The sequence below is a fragment of the Drosophila grimshawi genome, unplaced genomic scaffold, assembly GCF_018153295.1.
Source record: "Drosophila grimshawi isolate 15287-2541.00 unplaced genomic scaffold, ASM1815329v1 contig_44, whole genome shotgun sequence".
NCBI lineage: Eukaryota > Metazoa > Arthropoda > Insecta > Diptera > Drosophilidae > Drosophila > Drosophila grimshawi.
In genome coordinates this window covers 6,878,515-6,902,331 of record NW_025063240.1, presented here as the reverse complement: position 1 = coordinate 6,902,331, position 23,817 = coordinate 6,878,515, and the positions used below count along the sequence as shown (strand labels likewise).

Genomic DNA, 23,817 nt, shown 5'->3' with positions numbered 1-23,817 from the left:
CAATGTGTAAAAAATATTTTAATGGGTGAGCGAAGGCGATGCATTTAGCAAGGAGACTTCTCAACTAGAGAAAATTTTCAATTTATTGATAAACAATTTTCTTAGTGATTTAAATTGAACGAGAATTATACAAGCAGATCATATTTTACTTAATAACTCTTATAAATGTCATGCCAAATTTGATAACTCAGTGATGACATTTATCCATAAGCACTTTTGTTTTTATGTCATCCAAGTCTGCACTCGCATTAATGTATACAGCATTAAAAGTATTTATCGCTTTTGTCATCAATAAGCATCCAAGCGTAATCCAATTAGGAAGAGATGACGACTGCAACAAAAGACAAAGCTACCAGCCATATTATATAATGTGTGTGAACTAACAGGTGCATGATTAATGCAATAACAAGCATTGCACAAGAGCGCAGAGGACTCTGAGCACAGATTTAATGCGAGGTGTCGATTATGTGTGTTTATTCAAAAAACAACAAACACACAAATGCAGCGGCAAATGCAGAACAATGCAAATTGGCATCAAGCAAACATGATTCTCCAATAGGCGGTTAGAGCAAAAACTTGCACACACCCACAAAAAAAGGAACAAGCAAGAATGTTGTATTCGAGTGAGCTCGCTACGATATTTTTTTGTTTTGTTGGCATGTTTGTCTTTTAAATGTTTTGCACCCAAATGTGAGCAGTTCTGCAAGTGGAGTCTTTTCTTATGGCTGTCACGGGCACTACAAAGTAAAGAAAAACGAGTGCAGCGCATTTTTTTATTCACAAGACCGAACTGACCCGAACTGGCTATATACATATGTAGAAACAAGCAATCGTAAGTAACGGAACTTGCATTTAGCCATCTCTTTCTCACACATTAATATGATAATATATTTTCGACTAAAACTTGAGTCTTTGTTATCCAATCTTGATGCAATTTGGGCAGTTCAGATTTATAATATGCCTGTGCATATTAAGTCTTAATTATAAAATTTTGCCTTTAAAAGTGTTAAATTTATTGCTATCGAAAATTAAAGTGTATCGATATTCGATAAACGGAGGCAGTTATCGATAAAATAAAGCAAACTTGATCTGCACCGGAAGAACCTATGTTCCTAATTTAAAGTCTCTTGCTTTGAGATCTGCCAATTCATACAGACAGACGGACATGATATAGCCTCGGCTGCTTATCCAAGAATATATATACTTTATGGGGTCGGAAATGCTTCCTTCTGCCCCTTTTACATACATTTGCACAAAACCATTATACCCTTCTTACTCAATATTTAAAGGGTCCAGGGTATAAAGATACAGAAAGATCCTGACGGCAACATATGAAACGAAGTTCAAGTCGACACTTTTCTCAATGTGAGCGAATGTTTTGGACATTTGAAAGTCAATAGAGTAGACAGGATATTGCAATTTACTCATGCACATGAAAATATATACACATGTATATATACATATATATATGTATATGGAATTTCATTTCTTGCTTTCTTTGTGTTTCCTCTTTGTATTTTTTGTGTGCTTAACTGCGTCAAACATGCAGTTTTATTAGATGCCTTTGACATTTTCTTTCGGAAGTACTTTTTGCATAAAGAACTTTGTAACTGTTAAGTTATGTGTAATAAATTGTAATCATATTTAACTTGACTTATTATTATTATTATTTAAGTGACTTATCGCTTTAACAATTTGTGTTCTTCTTGCAGCTTGTAAATCTGTTAGCACCCATAGGCGTCGCGCTGAACGGCCCCGGCCTAAGGGGCCATGACGCGTTGGCCCTTCAATTTACTACTATTGCTCTCGGTGGCAGTACGCGACTGTAGCAATCGTACCATCCTCACAGTTGGCTATCTAACGGCACTCACTGGCGAGCTCAAGGACCGCCAGGGATTATCCATATCCGGTGCGCTGACAATGGCACTGGAGGAGGTAAGCGTTTTCAACCAACAATTTATAATCTATATAAGCTCTCCTCAAATTCAGTTAATCCTTTCTTTTTGCCTGTCGATTCAACCACAAAAGCTTATACAACCCCGGGTCAATAAGCTTGCTTTGCCACCTGTCAAATGTCATAATAATTTATGCTTTTTGCTTTGTAATTGGCAAATTGTGTTGAATTCGAGAGCATTTTATTTCGATTAGTTTTCATTTACAATGGCAAATTTCCAGAAATCATAAACCAAATAGTTTTATTGTTATAAAATACTTTAAAGCTCTCTCAATATTTTCTCCTTAAAATGTTTCAACAATCTGTAATAGATGGTTCTTTTTTTTTTAGAAAAAGAGCATTTTATTCAAATTATTGTTCATATTTTTAAAATCTACTAATATACAAAAATGACTGTATAAAAAATCTTTTATTATGGGATGTTTGATCTATTAAAATACTTGTAGTATTTATAATTTTTGTGAAATAACTGAAGCAGATATAAGAAATTTAGGAGCATTCTAGTAAAATAAAATGAAATCTAATACCTGAGTTTTTAGTTACTTAAGTTAATCAAATCCTTATTCTTATAGATCAACAGAGATCCACACTTGCTGCCAAATGTTACGTTGGCGATGCGCTTTAATGATACCAAGGGTGATACGGTGCTGGCTACCAAGGCCATCACCGAGATGATATGCGACGGCATTGCGACCATATTTGGTCCGGAGGGACCCTGCTATGTGGAAGCCATTGTCTCGCAGAGTCGCAACATTCCAATGATATCCTATGTAAGTAGATGCGAGATGGGTGCGACTGTTATACATATATATATATATATATACATATGTGCACATTTACACCTCTCACATTTGTGTGTCGACATGCTTGCTGTGTCAAATGTAATGCATTTCTTTCTCTATGGTTCCATCTCTTGCCACTCGTGTGTGCCATCGCCCGTCGTCCGACCCATCAACTTTCAAATAGAAATGCGCAGAGAACCGTGCATCGTCCATACCAACATTTGCACGCACCGAGCCGCCCGATACACAGGTGAGTGAAAGTGGGTATGGGGTTGGTTGTTGCTGCTTATGACCAACAGGCTGTCCATATATCAGCCTGACAGCTCCACAGTAAATGCGTAGCTGCGGAAGAAAATTGACAGAATATATTAATATATAAATACCTCTACCTTGGAGCACTTAACAAACGATGGAAATTACCAAATTTAACCAAAACAGCTGCGAAAAGATTTTATGGATTTATTGCACTTAAAATTATTATGAATTTAATTTTAAAAAAATAGCACTGGAAAGAAAAATCGAAATATATTCAAAGCATAAAACTGAAAAGAGTTTTAATGATGGAAGATATACAAAATATACAAATTTAATATTGCATTGTTGGTTTTTGTTGGAATTCTGGTAAATGGTTTGCCTTTCCTTATCGATTTGTAGGTCGTCAAGTCGGTGATTGCCCTGCTGCGCTACTATGCGTGGAATAAGTTCTCGATACTCTATGAGGAGGTCTGGGGCACCGTTGCCGATCTGTTGAAGGACCAGGCGACAAAGCGAAACATGACCATCAATCATAAGCAACTGTTTATCGATGATCGCGCCAAGTGCTGTGAACAGATGATGACCTGTTGCCGTTCTGGCTACTGGTATCAGGTGAGTGATGCTTTGCAAATACTGTGGATTTGATCTCACATATACCGTGCAGATTATGCAATAACTTATTCTCTCGATTTCTCTATACAACAGGTAGTGCAAAATACGATGAATCGCACGCGGATCTATGTGTTCCTTGGCTCGGCGAATAGTTTGATTGATTTCATGAGTTCCATGGACACGGCTGGGCTATTTGCGCGCGGAGAGTATATGGTCATCTTTGTGGACATGATGGTCTACTCGGAACGGTGAGTGCATCGCAGATGTGTAATGAGCAATTTGGAATTGATCAACATTTTTTGTATACAGTGAGGCACAAAAGTATTTGCGCAAAGTGGATATAATCAATCGGATGACCAACTGCAAAAGCACCGAGAACTTCAATCAACTGGCACGCAGTCTACTCGTGGTGGCATCAACACCACCCACCATGGGCTATGAGAAGTTTACGGAACAGGTGCGCAATTACAGCTCGATGCCGCCGTTTAATTTTACCGTGCCACCAATATTCCTGGAGAGCAAATTTAGCAAGGTGAGTTACGCTAATAAAACTAGTTAAATGAACATATTAATAAAATAATCATTAATTGCAGTTCATATCGATCTATGCGGCTTATCTGTATGATTCCGTTAAGCTCTATGCCTGGGCTCTGGACAAAATGCTGCGCATGGAGGAGCGTGTGCTCACCGATGACGTCATCTCTGAGGTGGCCAGCAATGGAACGCGTGTCATCGATACCATCATCAAAAATCGTACTTATATGAGTGAGTACTGTGTTTTCCATTCTCGAAATCTGTAATCGACTTTTTGATTGCCCAAAATTAGGTGTCACTGGGTCCACAATTAAAATCGATCAGTATGGCGATTCGGAGGGTAATTTCTCGGTGCTCGCATACAAGCCTCATAAGTGGAACATATCCGAGAATATACGCTGCAATTATCATATGGTGCCGGTGGCGTATTTCCATCAAGGCGAAGAACTTCCAGTGAGTGAGTCGTCTTCTCTTTTTTAGTTTCTTTACTTTGCATTACTTTGAGTTTGCTCACGCAAAAACCCACGCAACACTCCCACAACAAAGTCTCCGCCTACCTCCCTCCATATGCCCTCAACTCACAATTACTCGAATCACTCATGTTTTGCTACAGGAATATAAATTGATAAACGGTTCGATCGATTGGCCATCGGGCGGTGAGAAGCCCTTCGATGAGCCCATGTGCGGTTTTGCCAATGAGCTGTGCAAAAAGGACGATACGCATTATACATCCACTGTGGCGGCGGTGGTGCTGGGCGTCTTACTCTTCTGCTCCGGTGTGGTCACCATGAGCATCTATCGCAAATGGAAGATCGAACTGGAAATTGAGGGTCTGCTCTGGAAGATCAACATATGCGAAATCAAAGACTATTCGGGCAACGAAATTGTTGCATCGCCAAGTAAAGTAAGCGAAATAAAAACTCGATTCGTATAGTGCACTTCTCTAATTGTTGTTGTTGTTTGTTTTTTTTATTTTATTGACTACCAGGTCAGTTTGATGAGCGCCCAGAGCTATGGGTCCCGTTGGTCGCATCAGTTTGTCACCTCGACTGCGCGTCTGCGTGGCGCCGTTGTGCGTATCAAGGAGCTGAAGTTTCCCCGCAAGCGCGACATCTCGCGCGAGATTATGAAGGAGATGCGTCTGTTGCGTGAACTGCGCCACGATAACATCAATAGCTTCATTGGCGCCTGTGTGGAGCCCACACGCTTACTGCTAGTCACCGATTACTGCGCCAAGGGCAGCCTATACGATATCATTGAGAATGAGGATATTAAATTGGACGATCTGTTTATCGCTTCCCTCATCAATGATCTCATCAAGGTGATATCAACTTCACTCAATTTTGTATTTGTTTCTTTGTTTCTTATGCTTCCTTCCTTTTTCGCTGCAGGGCATGGTGTATATACACAGCTCGCAGCTGGTGTATCATGGCAATCTCAAATCCTCGAATTGTGTGGTCACCTCCCGCTGGATGCTGCAAGTCACCGACTTTGGACTGCATGAGCTGCGACAGTGTGCCGAAAACGAGTCCATCGGCGAGCATCAGCATTACAGAAGTTAGTGTAACCTCCACAAATCTTGTGGGCTCTCCATTAAATAATAAATACATAAACTTAATTTTACAATTAAACATGAATAGGATAGAATACCATATGAGATGATATCATTTCATATGATCATTATTTTAATTGCTTAATATTTTAGTAAATTTTATCACTATCTAAATTAATGTATTGTAAAATATTAAAGCTCTTAGTTATCTTAACTATTCAGCTTTATTCTAGCGTTCATTTTTGTTTAGTTATTAATTAATATATTAATATATAACTCATTAAGTTCACTTATATTTGCTTCGATTCCAGATCAATTCTGGCGTGCACCGGAGCTGTTGCGGAATCACCATTTGCTTGGCAGCCAGAAGGGTGATATTTATGCGTTTGCCATCATAATGTACGAGATATTTAGTCGTAAGGGTCCGTTTGGACAAACCAACTATGAACCAAAGCAAATTGTGGACTTAGTTAAGCAGTTGCCACTCAAGGGCAAAGAGCCCTTTCGACCCGAGGTCGAGTCTATTATAGAGGCCGAATCCTGTCCGGATTATGTGCTCGCCTGCATCAAGGACTGCTGGGCCGAGAATCCCGACGATCGACCCGAGTTCAGTGCCATACGGTGAGTTACACTATTTAAAGCCACCAACAACAAAAGGGTATTTATTTATTAATTGTTGTCCTGTGTGGCTTGTGCAGCAATCGCCTGAAGAAGATGCGAGGCGGGAAAACCAAAAACATCATGGATCAAATGATGGAAATGATGGAAAAGTATGCCAACAACTTGGAGGACATTGTCACAGAGCGCACTCGGCTGCTGTGCGAGGAGAAAATGAAAACGGAGGATCTGCTACATCGCATGCTGCCCCAATCTGTGGCAGAGAAACTAACCATGGGCCAGGGTGTCGAGCCAGTCTCCTATGATTTGGTAAGAGTCAGAATTAATTGAATTGTAACAATGGTAATTATTTCATTATACTATTAACTGTCGTCCTCTTTTCCAGGTCACGATCTACTTTAGCGACATTGTGGGCTTTACGGCACTGTCCGCGGAGAGCACACCGTTGCAAGTGGTAAACTTTTTGAATGATCTCTACACGGTGTTTGATCGCATCATACGTGGCTATGATGTCTACAAAGTGGAGACCATAGGCGATGCCTACATGGTGGTAAGTGGCCAACAGGCAGTTGATGACCCCCATGACACATATATATATAATTAAATCGCATTCATTGTTGGATAGGTCTCTGGTTTGCCCATAAAGAACGGCGATCGGCATGCAGGTGAAATTGCGTCCATGGCCCTGGATTTGCTGCATGCAGTCAAACAGCATCGGATTGCGCATCGACCCAATGAGACGTTGAAGTTGCGCATTGGGATGCATACGGGTCCGGTTGTTGCCGGCGTCGTTGGTCTCACAATGCCCCGTTATTGCCTCTTTGGCGATACGGTGAACACCGCATCGCGCATGGAGAGCAACGGCGAGGCGCTCAAAATACACATATCCAACAAGTGCAAATTGGCGCTGGATAAACTGGGCGGTGGCTACATCACCGAGAAGCGCGGCCTCGTCAGCATGAAGGGCAAGGGCGAGGTGGTCACCTGGTGGCTAACCGGTGCCAATGAGAAGGCCATACAAAAGAAGAATGTGGATATGATGGATAATATGCCGCCGCTCTTCAGTCGCCCGCGCAAGAGTCCCAAACTAAATCCGGACTCCAGGCAGCCCAGTTTGCTGGCCATGCACAATTGTGGCGCTGGCTCGCGTCGCCAGAGCAGCGTGCCACGTCCCCCGGACGGGGAGTCCACATACAGTCTGCAGGGCTCCTTCTATCAGGTGGCACGCGAATCGCCGCGTCTAACAGCGAAGCGGGAACGGGAGCGTGAACGGGAACGAGAACGGGAGCGAGAACGCGAGCGGGAAAGGGAACGGGAACGGGAGCGACCCTCGCTAAATGGGCTGGGTGGCAATTTTGTAGGCAATGCGTTGTTGGAGTCGGCGCACGCCTCGCTCAGCACGCTGAATCATTCCGATACAAATGAAACGAACTGTGATACTAATGAAGCCCTCGTCGGCGTCGCCGTTGCCACCAACGATGGCGGCGAACTGGAGCTAAATGGCGGCATCAATGGCACCACCACCACCACCGCTGCCGCCGCCGCTGCTGCCTCCGGTCTGGTGCGCCAGCCAAACTCGATACACAAGCCGCTGGCAATGGTGCGTCCGCAGCACATCATCAATGCCGCCCAGCATGTGGCCGATCTGTTGCTGTCACGTTCGATGGATCCGATGCCGATGCAGCAGCTGCGCAAGCGACACGAACGTGCCAAACTGCCGCCATCGAAGCTGTCGAAGAACAACTCACGCTCCCTGGACACGGGCGTCTCGCTGATCAGTGGCAATCCCAATGGCGATGCGACTGCAGCTGCACCGAACCAGAATGAGGGCGTTGGCGATGAGCTAGCGACCGATCCGATGGCGGATGCCACAGATGGCTATGACGATGAGCTGGGGCTGCTCATGCGTCACGACAACGGGCAACTGCCCACGTTGCGCTATTCGAGCAGCTTCACCAACAACATCCAGCCGATAATTGTGCCAGCCGGCGCCAGCGGTCGCCGACGTACCAGCAATGTGTCCACGGGCAGCAGCACCTATGCCAAGCATTTGAACAACAATTGCAACGGTGGCATGAGCATTGAGGAGGATATGCAATCGCCGCTGCTGCAGCGCCAGGCATCGCTGACAACGCCGCCAGAGGAGCTGATGGCACACTCGAAGCCTTGGCACTCGCTTGAGCACATGGAGCCGCCGTCTGGCGTCACTGGCCATGGGAACAGTGTCAGCTATGCCGCCGACATTGACGAGCATCGGAATCGTTCGGGTGGAGGTGATGGTGGCGCCTTGGATATGCACTCAGCTGGCAATCAGCGTGGCACACGCAGCGGCGGCAAACTCAGCAACTGGATGGCCAATTTCTTCAAAGGCAACGGCATGCGCAGCGTCGGCTCCAGCGGCGATTCCTCGCTGCGACGTGTCAGCATCCTGCCCAGCAATGTCCAAGGCGTCCGCAGTGGATTCACCGATATGACCAGCGCATCCACGGCGCGGGATCGTGAGAGTATTGTATAGTGTGAATGATGAGCGTTTGAAGTTGGCAGGAGAGGGGAGGAAAGTTACTCAGGAACAGTGCGAGCAGGAAACGAATGTCTATGGATTATTATAGAGAATCACATGCATACACACATCATATATATATATATGTATATGTATATATATATACATGTATATGTAGGAGAACTATATTATATTATATATTTTTGGCTTATATCATTGTTGTATGTTTATTGTCGTTTTTGTGTCGATTTGTGTGTATGTGTTTTGACTCTATATACAAGTTCTATGTACATGTATACATAATATGTATGTATGTATGTATATATTATAAACAATAACTAAATGCATATATAAATATATATTTATATATTAGAGTAGCCATTAAACAACAAATATAAAAAAAAAAGAACCGTCTAGTCACAAGGTCTTCAGACTAGTTATTGTTTTATATAAAATAATAATAATATTAATAATACTATATGCATACCTATTAAAGCATAAAACGCACATACATACACACACACACACACACTCACTCACACACACCAAAACACACACATATACACCCCCAACACGAACGTATTTGTATGCAGCATAAAACAGTAAAACAGTCAATCATTTTTTTTTTTTTTTGTTTTTCTACAATGCGCAGCTAAAAAGAAATTATAATCAAATGTTTAGAATCAAAATTAAATTAGTTAATTATATTTGCACAAGAAATTCAAAATCACAAAACAAATATGGAAAACCAACAAAAATCTATGTGTTTTTGCTAGTATATAAACTAAGTGCGTGTGATTGTACGTAATTATTAAGGATAAACTACATATATACAATATTTAAATATATACATATATATATATAAATATGTTTATGTATATATATGTATGTATAAATGTGCATATGTTTACATATATAAATGTATGCAGATGTATATGTATGCGTATGCATCAATTTATTAGCTATTATGAATGATAATAAATGAAAATGTGAGCAGAATTGCAGAGCGCAGTGTAAGCTGTTGTTTAGCTGTATCTATGTATATTTTTAAAAATATGAAATTTGTTAAATTTGCCATATATAAATACAAACAAAACAAAAAGCAGAAAAACCAAACTCATTTCATTTTTCCATCTTTTTCTTTATTAATAAGCTATAAATACTTGTGCTCGTGGAAGTAGGCAACATTTGTCGATTTTAGTGACAACTTATTTATATTCTATACAATTTTATTAAACAAAAAATATATGTAAATATTAAAAAAAAAACAAAAAGAACATTAAGATATCACCATCATCGAAGACAGAAGCTCCAAATTCCAAATTGCAATGAATTCATTACGCAAGCAAAGTTCGCTAGTTCCAAAATTTGAGCTTTCAAGACTATTGCTGAACATTGGAAAAATTGACAGCAAATCACTCGCTTGGCCGCGCTCAGCTACGGGAAATGGGTTGAAGGGAAGTCATCTTTACCATCAACTTCACCAATGCAATCCGTTTCTTAAGGTGCCCTTCACGCAGTCTACAATCCCCATTCATAAGATGTGCAGCAAAAACAATAGTTTTGAGAATGGGCACAACAAGGAACAATTTTTTCAAATGCTAAATTACAACGAAAACTTGATTGAAAACAAAAAGCAATCGAAAAGAAAGCAAAGCAAACGACTTTCAGGAGCATCACGTGGCATTAGTGATTTGTATATGAAATACACTTATCCTAAAGTATCATTTGACCCGGTTTACTCGACTGCTTGGCAGCTAAGAAGTGCAACAAAAACTGACCCAAGGGATTTGTACTTAAATTCTACTAATCGGAAAGATGCAGTGGTAGAATTTAAGTCCAAATCTCCTGTTAATTTGGTGGCAAAGTCCCCTGTCCGAAGCATATCTAAATATTACACAGTGCCATTGCAAAAACCAAAAGAAAACCCAACCTTTACTAGAGGAATTACTACAGCTAATATATATACTAAATACTTATTAGCTTTGGCTAATTCCATAGCGAAAATGGGCGATAATACGAAGCATAACCACAAAAATAGAATTGTAAGAAAACCATCTCTTAAAAACCTAATTTCGAAAAATAATAATCTAAAAAGGAAAGGACTCATAAATGACGAAGAAGTCAAGAACAGAAAAGACACCAAGATAAATTCAAAACCCAGGAATTCACGAAGACAAATCAAAAATCATTCTAAGAATAGAAATCAAAAACTATTCACTGAAGAAAATTTAACTGAAATACTTAAAGACGCAACCGGTAAACATGAAAATGAATCAATTATGGACGCCACAGAGACAAAAGTTGATTTCAATAAAAAAGAACCTGTAGATGAACAGAGACAGATAGAGAACCCTCCCCATCATGATCACTTTAAGACAAGGTCCTTAGATTTGCCCAGCGTAGTCAGGAGATACCGCTTTAAGGGATTAATCAGGAGAAGTCCAATAAGCTTGTCAACTTTGAATACGCCAACCGATAACTATGAAATCGATTATGACGGACCGGTCTTAGCTGAGAAATCTGAAAATTATAGTGATGAGAGAATAAAGGGGCAAATTACAAATAAAACACACGAAAATATGATTAGGGAAAAAAATGATGAATATATCCAATCTGTCAAAAATCATTATTGGAATAGAGATCGAAAGCCATTCACAGAAGAAAATATAAGTGAAACATTTAAAGATGCAACTGGTAAACATACAAATGAATCAAGCAGAGAGTCAAATATTGATTTCAATAAAAAAGAAACTGTAGATGAACAGAGACAGATTGAGAACTCTCCCCATCATAATAACTTAAAAAAAAACTCCATAGATTTACATAGTGTACTCAGGGGATACCGCTATAAAGGAATAGTCCGAAGAAGCTTGTCAACTTTGAATACGCCAACCGATAACTATGATATGGATTATGAAGGACCGGTCTTAGCTGAGGAATCTGAAAATCATAGAGATGAGAGAAAAAAGAGGCAAATAGCAAATAAGATACACGAAAATAAGATTAGGGAAAAAAATGAAGAAAGAAATATCCAATCCACGTACGAATATCGCGTGAATCAATTTAGAAAGTTTTTACAGGGCAGTGAATTAGATTTGTCCCAAATGGAATTGATAAATACTAATGACATTGATGTTAATCAATTTCTCCATTACCCATATGAGATGCAAAACACGCCAGTTGAAGAAATACCAAAAGTTATAAAAAAGAAAACTAAATCGGAATTGCCCAAAAAATCGAAAGATCGAAAGAAAATAGAAGTGAAAGAATCACCCAAACCCCAGCGAAAGTGTGAATGTTGTATTTGCATTGCAATGAACCGAAATAGGTCACTTGGAGATAACGCGATGATCGTAAAGATGAAGCAAGAATTAAAGCGTCTAGAACTGAAGGCATATATAAAAACTATGCAAGTTAATAGAAATGAGACTCAGACGCAATTCGATTCCGAATGTTCAGGTATTTTGAACGCCAGCAAACATCTACTAGTTCCTTGTGAAAAGTCCCCAAACGATTGTTATCGATTTTCGCGGAAACAGTCTATATCCTATAGAAACAAAGCTTTGCCGCACAGCCTAAGCAATGTTTATACAGAATCTAGGCAAACAAGCGAGTGAAGTTCAGTTAAAGACATTAAATTATGTTTTAAGTAATATATCCATTTGTTTTATTTTGATTTTATATAAAAGCTAGAAACTAAGTATAGTCAAATATAGATCAATATATCAACTTGCTTACATAGTAATCAAAGTTTCGTATTTTTGCTGGACTACAAATGAGTATTAAATAAATAATTTGGACTAGATTTTGATAAGTGAATAAATAATCACAAAAAGGCCGCAATTAAAAGTTTCTAATTTTAATTTTAAGACCGAAATATTCAATTGAAGATACAAGAACAAAGCATTCACTTATTATAAATGACTAGTTTCTGTTTTTGATATTATGTATATCTATTTCTATATATGTATGTACATGCTACATCGAATTGAATTTAAATGCTTTTGAAGTTCATATATAATTGAGCTTTACTCGAACCTAGTTTAATTGAAATCTCTTATTTAAGTGCCTAAGCCTAAGTCTATATTATTTCCAATCACTTCAAACTAACCTATTGGTGGTCTAATACTCGTATTGCTGATATATGTATCTACCCGTAACACATACTCTCCTAGATCAATCCAAAATACTGTTTCTCCTCTGTATTTATTTATTTACAAACTGCTAAACAGAGCCATTTCTTAGACGGCAGCCTCTTTTGATTTCGTCCTTGTTGCATTATCCAGAAGAGTCTTGGTTGCACTGTGATCCATTTGCTGTTTTAGCGTAGCTGCCTCGTAATCGCTGCCACTTTCATCCGCGAATTGTATGTCGTCCAGAGCGAGGTAGTCTTGAAGATCACTCGACCCCTTCTCCACAAGCGTTTCCTTCTCCACATATGAGCCCGACATTGATTGATTTGTATCCTTGATCAGACTTTGGTGCACTTCCGCTATGTCCACTGCCGGTTTGGAGCGAAGGGTGCCGGATTCGGACTCATTACCAGCACAAGCTAATCTGAACTGCTGTCTGGCCTGGCGACGCTGTTTGCGAGACATGAAGGGAGTTGGTTGCTTGGCAGGAGCAGTACTCTTCTGGTTTGGCTCACTGGGTGAGGTGGCCTTTGACTGCTGTTGGCTGCTGGGCAAGGAGCGTTCCTCAGAGCTAGGAGTGCTGTCTGTGGTATTGGACTTGCCGGCTGGAGACAGATATAAATGCCCATATTTGGGCATTTGTGTGTCCGCAAATGAGGGATTTGTCTCCTCGGGCACGGACATTGGCTCTGGTGTTTTATCCTCGTCCTCGCGCTCCGCTGTCTCCTCGAACGGTGGTATCCAAATGCAATACGCTGGATCCATGCCCAAGTAGGAGCCGGGAGCTGCACCCGCATTGATCACATTGTAATCATAATAGTCAAGCTCCAGCTCTTCCTGATTACCCAACGAGAACTCGGAACCAGGTCGCGCAAGTAGCTTCCTGCGATTCTGTTTCTCCTTTGACTCTTTCGGATTGCTAGTTGTCCGTATGGTGGCAGTGCTGACTACGCTAGCTGCCGGAGAATAGCAGCCCTGCAAAGCGATTAAAAGCGAATTGTAATCAAATGAATCCCAGTCAAATACCAAGCACTTACATTGGTTAGAGAAGCGCTAACACTGCGCGATCCCATGCGACCCAGGCATAGGGAACCGGAGCCAGAGTGCACAGATCTGGCATCACGCAGACTTTCGTCTAGACGGGAGCTGAGTAGCTTCAGGGTGACTGCATCGTAGCGATCCGAGTATTTGCTCATCCGATGGCTGTTTAGAGGCGGACTATTGCACAGTGAACTCATGCCGGAGGAAATGATCGATTCGGAATCCTTGGCACTGTCCTTGCTGCTCGCAGGATCTGCTGGTGACTGCACAATAACTGTTTGCCCCGTCTCCTCCTCGTTGCGCTGCAACTCTGGTTCACCCGACGAAGGTGATCCAACGGGACTGAGACTGTCCGTTGCCGGCGATAGGGATGTCAATGAGGCGTGCTCATTCCTTATGGTCATCATGGATGCAGTGCTGCCAAATCCCGGTGCTTCCTCACTGCAGCGTACACAGGTTTTTTTAGGAAACTCTCTTTTCAATATTCTCGGCCATGCTTACCCTTTGCTCACTTGTTCCCTGACAGCATCATCCTGGAACTCCGTTTCGTTGACATGCACATTCTCCACATCGGCGCTCTCGCGCAGTATGGAGTGGCGCAGCTTGTGCTTGGGTCGCATCTTCACCAGATAAATCACCTCGGAGAGCAGTGTGGTCGTCGAAATCGCCCGTGATGGCGGTCCGTGCAGTGAGCTCAGCGAATCGCGTGGTGTATGCAACTGGGAACCCTCATCCTGACGACGTGCCACGGCCAGATGATACTTGCGATACCGCACCATATACTGGGCACCTGTCGAGCGCAAATGTTGTCAGAAATAATAAGCAAACAATCAAAACATCCAAACTGATGTCGTCAATCAACAGGTTGCAATGGAATGAGACTTAACATTGTGCATGGCTTTTGAAGAGGGGCGTTGTGAGAGAGAGAACATGCGCTCTCTGTCTCTCTTCAAATGTTAAACATAACAGTGCAGTTTAACAGTGCAGTTTAACAGTGCTTAATAATTGGCGCCATGTTTTAAATATTGCAAGCAACTCAAAGTAAAGTTAAGTATTTATTTATTTAGTTACTCACCGAGGAGCGCGCTTATTATAATTATAATAGTGGCAAAGACCATAGCGCTAAGATGCACCAGAGTAAACCGCACCTTGGCCAGTGATTTCTTTTGCAGCACGTTGCGACTCTTAACAGACAGCCTCGTAGACGCCAATATTGTGGTGCCATTGCTCATGGTTCTCGGCACTAGATAAAGTAGAAATAAAAAAATATATATTTACATATATATAAATAAGAAAATTCGTATTAAATGTTAGCTTACCCAACGGCTTTACGTTGGCCATAAAACCACCGGTGCAGGCAGCTGCTGTGTAGCCGGCATTTGATGTTGAATTTCCGGTCATGTCACCCGAATAAAATTCTACCAACAACTGGGCTCCACTGGACTCGACGGCTAACGGAAGGCCGCCTTGACTTCCATCTTCACCAGGGGCTCGCCTGATGTCGGCCATTGTGGCCCCGTCTCCCTTGAGCTCCACCAGCAGCGTCGAAGATAACGAGGGTCCATCACGCACCTTAATATACTGCGTACCGCACGGCAGTCGTAAAAAGCTCAGCTGCATCCAAATAGTCTCCTCACCGTCGACCTAAAATATAATGCTCTTGAGAGAGAGAGAGCGAGAGGGAGAAAGCTCAGGAAGTCCACTGCCTACCTGAATGAGCCAAAAGGAACGTCCGGGACAGTTTTGCGTGGCGCCGGCTATCATGCGCTTGGGCTTGGTAGAGCCCAGATGCACGATACAGCCACAGCGGCAACCGGGTCCAATCTCTTGATGCACCTCGGTGACATTCGACTTGGTCAGCATGTTTCCACTCGTTTCATATATGCAATCCCAGGTGTCCACAGCGGTCTGGTTACATTTCTCCGATTGCACAGATGGGCCCTAAAAATATTAAAAAGGGGTTGACTAAGTGCTTAAAAATTTGTCTATACAATTATTTTAATAAATACAGATAATAAAATACGTATGGCATTTCATTTATTTAAATCATTTAGGCAAATAATGAAATAATTTAAAGAACATACAGATGCAAGCAATGCATGGACTAATAGAACAAATTTATCTCAAACTCATCCTCCTCATCAATTTCCTCAGCTTCGCCAATTAGGCCAGTGGTTCCGGTGACACCAGTTGACTGGCTCTGCAGAGACTTCACATCGGCCACTCTCTCGATTTCTTCTATTTCGGGTTTGGTCAATGGCGTGGGACCTGGTGGTGGAGCGCTACCCTCGCTGCTGGACTTCTTCACAGAGACTGAGGTGCTGGAGCCTTCGGGTTCCTCAAGCGGTTCCTCCTCCACCTCAACGTTATCATCTTCGCGCGATGATGACACATATAAGGTGGTGCCAAATTCGACATCGATTATGGATGCTCGATCAACGATTTTGTCCGCATCCTTGCCCTTGACTTGACCCTTCACCAGACATTCGGGGAGCGCTACCTGTAGATCTGGCAATTGATCGTGCACCTCCGTCTTGAACAGATCACAGACAGCTGGCCGCGGCTTGTGCGGCATGAAGCCCATTTTACCAGGTGTATATAAGGATGAGGTGACGGTGCCAATGGACTCCGCAGACGGAGTGCGTGGCAGCTCAGCCGAGTGCGAGCTAACAATGTTCATCAGCGTGGAGAGCAAATCGATGCGCGATAATTTATTCATGGCCACGGCTTCCTCTTTGACTTCCTCAATGACGTGGGGTTCATCGACGTTAGCCTCTTCGAGTCTCTCCGGGAAGAGCTTGATGCTCCGTTGGCTTATGATGGCATCTCGCACAGTCACTTTGATCTCCTGAATGATGCCGCGCAGTCGGACAATCTCCATTTCGTGTTGGTCGTGTATCGACTCCAAGTGACGCTTCTCGAACGTAATCTGCTCGATGCGCCGACACAGGGATCGCACCTTACCAACGGCATCCTTGTTCTTGGCATCCACAAGCATATCCGCCTCCTGTTGCTCCTCATAGGCTCGACGATATTGCAGCGCCTCAACATATTTGCACTTCAATTCCTCATAGTTATTGGTCAGGCCTTCGATGATCTTGATCTTGTTAATGGAGTTGCGCACGAGCTCATTCTTAATCTGATCCAGAGCGCTGTATTGCACCATGATTTCCTTGTGCTTCTCCTTCTGATTGTTGTACTGCTGCTGTAGCTTGATCTGCGACATCACCAGCATATCAATCTCCTTTTGCAGGGCAATGTTCTCCCTTATTAGCCGTCGAGTGTAGCCGGCATTGCGGATCTCACTGGAGCGCGTAAAGTCCTCGGATACCTGTAGCAGCTTAGCCTCCACCTCCTTTTTCAGAGCATCCTTCTCGACAACGGCTGCCTGCTCCATGTTGTAGAGTGCCTCCTTGTGGTATTTCTCCTTCTCCTTGGTTTCGGCCTCCTGATCATCGAACTTCGCCAGAAGTATGTCGCGTTGTATGCGAAACTCATCCAAGGAGTTCAGTTTGCCATTGAGCAGCTTTATCTCGGATGTCAACTGATCATGCATGGCCTTATATTTGCCCTCCAAATCCGAAATTGTCTCCTGTGCCACACGGTTCTCCACTTCGCGTACTTTAGACACTTCCACCAGACGCTCCTCCAGCTCGGTTATTGAATTGTTTCGTTCGGCCAAAGTGCGCTCCAAATGGGCGGCGACATCGGTTCGGTCATGGTCAATATCCTGCATTTTGGCCGTGAGGGCAACATTCGACTCATCCAGGCTGGCAAGATGAGAGCGCAGACGACTCAGTTTCTGGTTCAAATCGGTTATCTGCAGCTCGTAAAAGGTGCGATCAACCTGTGACATTTTGTTAACATCCTTATCCTTTGTAGTTCGTTTCGACGACTTTCTTCCTTTTGGCGGCATTTTGATTGATTTCCTTCAATAACTTTGGTAGCTGAACTGTTTGATTGCCCAATAATTTTGTGTACAATAATTCCAACTGTTACTATATGTTATTATAGACTTTGTGGACTCTAGAAATTCCTATAAATAACATGTTGCCCAGTTTGTTGTCAGGGCGATGAGCTTTGTGCAGAAAGCTTTTTAACTTAAACACAATGTTCAACTTTTGTTGCCAAGGTTTCAAATACTGACTGTTTTGCGAAAGAAATATATCACAGGTAAATGAGAGATTGTCCTACGTATAAGGTATTTAACTAAACCGTGATATAAGTTAACCTTTACTCTCTTAATGCTTGAGTAAATTCCTGCTGCTTAATATCTAACATATTTCTAAAAGCACATCAAACAATGCCACCGATTCGACAATTGTGCTCAACAACTCTGGCAAAACAAAAGTACTTCAACAAATGGGAATTCCTTTCAAATTCAGGTGTAACAATCGCATAATTTTCCTACCGGAAGCTTTTGGATAATGAGCAGATGCTTGCAACCATAGAGAGAGATTGCAAAAACAAAGGATTCGTGGAGTGCGCCATTGTAAAATGGGAAATGTTATTGCAGTTGCAAACACATCTCAAGTATCCTGTTAGCTGCAGACCAAATAACTTGTTCGTATTCCGTGCAGTTATTTCCGATACGGTTTACCAAATCTGTAAACTTGTCTACTCGACGAAATGTTTAAATTTGAAGTGTATTTAATTTTGAGCACACTAAAGTAACGTATGAACAGGATTATTAGCAGTTCACTCAAGAAAAGAATGAAAAAACAGGCATATTTTGAAAACAGTCGGCGGTATAATGAAGCATAAAAGTCTACAACTTATACTATGTAGATGAGCTCCATAGTTGCACAAAATACAATGTCTGCCCAATGAGAGCAACTGGAATAAAAAAATCTTATAAATAAAGTGTGCGTTTCCCACAGCCGCCCGTTGTCAGCATTGTAAATTTACCCGAGCAATCTGGAGCAAGTGTCGCAATATTGTAACACTCTGCCAGACACACACACAGCAGCACAACAAAAACATGGCCGACAGCATTGGCCCTGTCTGCCCCTGCCACCTCCCCCCGTCTCTGCCATTCCTTTCCTTTTTTTTTTGTCGGCGCAACAATGAGAAATGTGTGTGTAAGTTTGTGTGTGTGATTTAGTTGTAGGTTCGAGCAGAGGCAAGAATGAACAGAAGGATGAACTCAACTGTTAGTCAGACTAGATACAAATAAACATACATACATACCTTTAATATATATATATATATACATATGTGATGGGAGTGTGTGTGTTTCTAAATAAGTTGTGTCTACACACTTTATAGACAGAGTTAAAAAGCAAAAGTTTCGAGCGAAAGTTCGACACGTATCCGAATTATGTAGTACACGAAATAGGTTTACATTTAACCCAAGCAAGACAACTTTTTGTGCACAACTATTTAATGGGTGAATACGCAGCGATAGCAGTGATAAAACTAAAATACGCACCTCACAGAACTTGGCACCATATCGAGGCGGCGGCGAATCACAGAATCGATAGCGATTCCGAGTGCCACCCAAGCAATTTGTGGAGCAGGGTGTCCACTCACTCCACGTGCCCCAGCCACCAGTATCGGAATCTGCGAAATAGTTAAGATGATTAAGAAAATTGCAAGCGTTGTTAAGAAGTTAAGAAGTGGCCCAAAATATAAGCTCCTTAGAATCATCTTGTTTTTTCTTTTGTAAGCGCCTTTTAATTGCCAAGAAATCAAGTTGTGCAATTAACAGAAAAGCAACGCTTTTTAAGTACATCGAAAATTGCATACCCTTGCAGATCAGAGTCCATCTACACATTTTTCAATTTCTTTATAATATTAAAAAGTTGACCAATTGTTTTCATGGGAGCAATATGATATAGTGATTCGATGCTGGTACTTTTTTTGCTAGAATGTCAGCTAGAAAGCAGAGCTAAGAGAGTTTAATCAGTTTGCATAATTTCCTAGAATTTTTAAACTTCAATTCTGAATTAATATGGAAGCCAAATCATGCAAAAGGCTATTTACTTGAGAAAATCGTTAAAGGTTTTACAAAGTTATGGCTATAGAAATTATTGACATCTCTAGATGAGAAAAACCAATCAAATATATTCAAAAATACTGATTAACTCCTTTGCATGGAATGGTAATCATGCTGATCAAGAATATATATACCTTGTGGGCAGAAACGTTTCTTACACACTTCACAAGAGAATCATAATCACTCTGATAGCAACAATCTGAGAAAGATATTCAAAGACAACTCACCGCTGACTGGCAATGTGGGCACACAGTCCATGCGAACATCCGCAACAGCACCGGAAATGGCCTGGCTTACGTAGACGAAACAGTATTCCACATATTTCTCGGTGAATAGATCGCAGCTGAAGTACAGTGAGTGCTGGCTCTTGACGACCCGCTGCTCGGCGACATAGTGCAGCGATGTGGGTGGCTTCAGTGAGGCAACATCGGCACGCAACTTGGCATAGAGACGCACCCGATCGCCCTGCTCCAGAATGCAGCCGGGATATTCGTAGAGGACGCCCACGCCGGAATGCGGATCACAGGGAAAGATGCTGCGTGCATACACATTGAATACGTACTCATTGCTCCAGTCTACGCTGAGCATGCGCCTAGTTGTCGGCACATTCAGGGCAGGAGTCATGGGCCGCAGCTGGACGACATAGTTGCCAGCCAAACCAAACAGTTCACAGCCCAGTTGCAGTGTCTTCAGCTTGGGATAACCGTGCACCTGCTCCGCAAAGAGAACACTAGACTTGGACACATTGGCAATGTTGGGGGCGCAGGTGCGCTCCTTGCCACAGTAAACAAGCTCCAGCCAGAATTCGGGCAGCAGCGGTTGATCGCCGTGCAGTGCCCGCTCGCAATTGACCTCCGGAAAGCGTAGAGTGACCTTAACGGGCGCCTTGGGATACGTGCGCAACGTGACCGGGCTGACAATCATCTCGGCACTGGGCCATCGCACGTCCAGCGTTTGCAGCAATCGCTCATCCTGCGTTGGCATCAATGTTGTTGTCGTCAATCCGGGAATTGGGTCACTGCGATTGAGTGTTGTCGTCTTCAGATTCCTGACCACCTGCATCTCGTAGAGACCGCCACGTACAAAGGTCTGGCAGGGCACCGTCACTTGTGTGATATTTTGTCGTGGATCCGGAAAGAGGGGTATATTTTGGACAACCTCCTTGCGCCTGCGCTGCAGGACTATCTGATTTGTGGAGCTGCTGCTGCTGCTGGTGTTGCTGCTATTAGTCGTGTTTTGTGGCAACAGTGGTTCACCCTCAGACGTCGCAGCATCATTAACGATTTTGCTAATGACTAAAGTGCTCATTATGGTGTTTACCATGCCCTCAGTTGCCGTTTTCGAGCCCCTGCCCAAGTCGGGCCTGGCAGTGCTCAAGTGGGCGTTGCTGCTGACACTGTGATTTGTAGGCTGTAGCTCGGTTATATTGGTCTGATGCCCATTCCCAATCCCATCGTTCTCATTCTCATCCTCGCCGGTGAATTGTATCTGCACATGCAGGTCGCCGCTGAGTGCAGTAAATGTGCTCGGAGACATCAGGCGACCCCTTCGAACCGCCAGCACGTGACCTTTTGTTGAATTGAAGCCAAGACACAAACGTACAAATTAATCACCACATTCAAGGCAGGCATATAGAGAAAGAGAGAGAAAAAGAGATAGAGATAAGACTCTTTCAGTAATTTATTATTCTCCGACAACAAGAGGAGTTGCCTTCCTTTTATGACGCCTCTTTGTTGTGCCCAAGTGCCCAGAATTGGCATAGGCATAGAAAAGCCTTTTATAACCGACTCCACTCAGTTTTGTTCATGTCCTTTGTGTAAATTGCCTATAGGTGAATTGTGTCATTCTAAACACAAAATGGAATTGAACGTATGTTATTCGTCCACACAAAACAAACACATATTAAATTGATTAAAGCATAACAGACAAATATTCAAATTAATCGAATTTACTCGTTTTATATTCAATAAGTTTAATTCGGAGTTATTCAGACACTAATCAACACATTAAAGCTTATTCTAATGTGATAAAAAACCAATTGATTTGATCGACCAAGTGCCAGAGATCAAATAAAGATATGTAGCTGACTTAATTGAATTGACTTTTGCTTTTAGACAAGTGTCCAAACTTTTGGGGGGTCACAGTTTTTCCCCTAATTCCGTCCACTTGTCAAGCAATTTTATACAGTCCATTAACTGCCCGACAAACATAAGAATGCATTCAAGCCAACTTAAGGACATTTGTAATGGATGAAGCAGCTAAGAGTGACTTGGCGTACTACATATTATTTAGTGTCTTTTTGAATAGGCACTTCTGGCCAACTCATTCATAAATGCGACACAAAATAGTTGTTGTTCAGAGCTTGATGTGCGTTCATAAATCAGGCTTAAGATAAAGTGCGCAGTGCTGCTAATTCCCCACTGAGTTGATAACTCCACGCATAACAAAGTAGACTGAATGTTGGGCTAAAACAAATTGCGCCTTATTTTATGATAGATGCTACGGAATTTGAGCAAAGACAGAATTATATACATATATATATATATACTACGGGGACGACTGTCACTTACTTGTGCAGCGAAAAGCAGCAGGAGCATTATTGATGATATCATAATCTTCCACTTGACTACTGATTTGAGGCCTGATGCTGACGTGCCAACTGTCTTCTTCCGCTTTCGATTCGTTGCCATTTTCCTTCTTGTGCGCTTCCTTCTCGCCATTGTCGTCTTGCCTGCTTCCTCTGCCTCCTTCGCCTTATTTCTCTACTCTTACGGTCTCTGTAGACGGTGTTGTATGGTGGCTTTGACGAATTGAGCCGTTATTGTTGCGGCTCGGTTGAGCGCCTCACCATGCACCCAATGTATGTGGCAGGAGTCGCCCAACTGAGGAGCTGTTCTCTGTTATTTATTGTGTATGGGTATTGTGTTTTTGGCTTTCCGACCGGTTAGAGATTGTCCATTAGAAATTAATGTCGATGGTATTTGGCTCACCATTTCTGCAAGTACAAAGATAAGAGAGCGTTAAGCGAAATATAACAATAAGCCACACAAAAGCAAAGTAATTGCCATAAGTTATGATCAGATAAAAAGATTTTTGTGTTTATAGCACAATTTTTAGTAAATTGATTAAACAAAAACTCAGCGAATTAATGGTCATATTGTGTTCTATTTTGTTATTTATTTGTTGGTTTTCTCTTCTTTTTTTTGGGGTTGCTTTTGTGTGAAACAAAATTTACGCATTCTTCTTATTTTGCAAGGGGGTTGATATCTTTTGGAACTTTAATACAATTTACGCTTTTCAAATTTTCACTCAAATTACGAAACTTCTTTTAACTTCATGCTAGCTGGTGGACATTTGGAAAACCGCAAAACATTCTCAGCTCATGTTCAACTTGAAAAAAAAAAGAGAAAACCCTAATGGCTGATGTGTTATTAGTGAAATCGACTGTCATTGAGCCGTGTCCGGTCATTAATTACTATCGCGTGCGTATGTTCATTTTCTCAACTGGTCAGACTGTCTGTTTGGGCACCAGTCATCTTTCAAAGATGGCCTAATTTGGTTTTGGTAACCACCTAATGTGTTCTGGTCCAGTCGGGCACACGTGCCACAGGGTGATATTTCACAAAACGTTGCTCGTTTCCGTATTAAAGGGGATGGAAATTTAAGGTTAACTGCTGAGAGCCGATAAAAAACAACCAACGAGAAATGCTTGTCGGAAAAATTCGAATATTTTCAAGTGGGGAAAAACTTAATGGCTTTATCACGCCCAAAGTGAGTGCAAAGAACAAAAGTGTGTTTTTGTCAATTTGCAATATTTCAGTGCAGTTAAATGGAT

The 23,817-nt window shown here is 42.1% G+C and overlaps 3 protein-coding genes across 3 annotated transcripts in view; 1 reads left to right on the top strand and 2 right to left on the bottom strand.

Annotated features, from left to right (window-relative positions):
- Window positions 1–8,967, top strand: part of LOC6556550 (receptor-type guanylate cyclase Gyc76C-like) — a 37,621-nt gene extending 28,654 nt beyond the window's left edge. The window contains exons 2-16 of the mRNA XM_043215706.1: window positions 1,713–1,935; window positions 2,527–2,724; window positions 2,921–2,986; window positions 3,391–3,603; window positions 3,697–3,851; window positions 3,913–4,135; window positions 4,197–4,368; window positions 4,430–4,590; window positions 4,751–5,041; window positions 5,126–5,458; window positions 5,529–5,694; window positions 6,001–6,310; window positions 6,388–6,616; window positions 6,693–6,857; window positions 6,933–8,967. Of these exons, the coding sequence (XP_043071641.1) occupies window positions 1,771–1,935; window positions 2,527–2,724; window positions 2,921–2,986; window positions 3,391–3,603; window positions 3,697–3,851; window positions 3,913–4,135; window positions 4,197–4,368; window positions 4,430–4,590; window positions 4,751–5,041; window positions 5,126–5,458; window positions 5,529–5,694; window positions 6,001–6,310; window positions 6,388–6,616; window positions 6,693–6,857; window positions 6,933–8,822 (4,737 nt within the window). The 5' untranslated portion in view covers window positions 1,713–1,770 and the 3' untranslated portion in view covers window positions 8,823–8,967. The remainder of the gene's footprint in view (window positions 1–1,712; window positions 1,936–2,526; window positions 2,725–2,920; window positions 2,987–3,390; window positions 3,604–3,696; window positions 3,852–3,912; window positions 4,136–4,196; window positions 4,369–4,429; window positions 4,591–4,750; window positions 5,042–5,125; window positions 5,459–5,528; window positions 5,695–6,000; window positions 6,311–6,387; window positions 6,617–6,692; window positions 6,858–6,932) is intronic.
- A 3,806-nt stretch (window positions 8,968–12,773) lies between these two features.
- LOC6556593 lies at window positions 12,774–22,828 on the bottom strand. Its single transcript, XM_001984986.3, has 9 exons — window positions 22,549–22,828; window positions 20,210–21,550; window positions 19,416–19,546; window positions 15,695–15,925; window positions 15,304–15,628; window positions 15,060–15,227; window positions 14,486–14,774; window positions 13,981–14,425; window positions 12,774–13,918 (listed from the first exon to the last, which is right to left on the bottom strand). The coding sequence occupies exons 1-9, from the start codon at window positions 22,700–22,702 to the stop codon at window positions 13,052–13,054; spliced, it is 3,951 nt and encodes a 1,316-aa protein (XP_001985022.3). The 5' UTR covers window positions 22,703–22,828; the 3' UTR covers window positions 12,774–13,051.
- LOC116805586 (cilia- and flagella-associated protein 157) lies at window positions 16,011–17,967 on the bottom strand. Its single transcript, XM_032738315.1, has one exon. It carries the CDS (start codon window positions 17,898–17,900, stop codon window positions 16,089–16,091), a length of 1,812 nt encoding a protein of 603 aa, XP_032594206.1. The 5' UTR covers window positions 17,901–17,967; the 3' UTR covers window positions 16,011–16,088.
- Window positions 22,829–23,817: the final 989 nt, after the last annotated feature.

Coding starts and splice junctions, on each gene's coding strand:
- LOC6556593 (XM_001984986.3), bottom strand. CDS start 22,702: ATGGCGAGAAGGAAGCGCACAAGAAGGAAAATGGCAACGAATCGAAAG. Junction 19,547..20,209: donor GCCCACATTGCCAGTCAGCG/GTGAGTTGTCTT, acceptor ACTATTTCGCAG/ATTCCGATACTGGTGGCTGG. Junction 15,228..15,303: donor GGCCAACGTAAAGCCGTTGG/GTAAGCTAACAT, acceptor TACTTTATCTAG/TGCCGAGAACCATGAGCAAT.
- LOC116805586 (XM_032738315.1), bottom strand. CDS start 17,900: ATGCCGCCAAAAGGAAGAAAGTCGTCGAAACGAACTACAAAGGATAAG.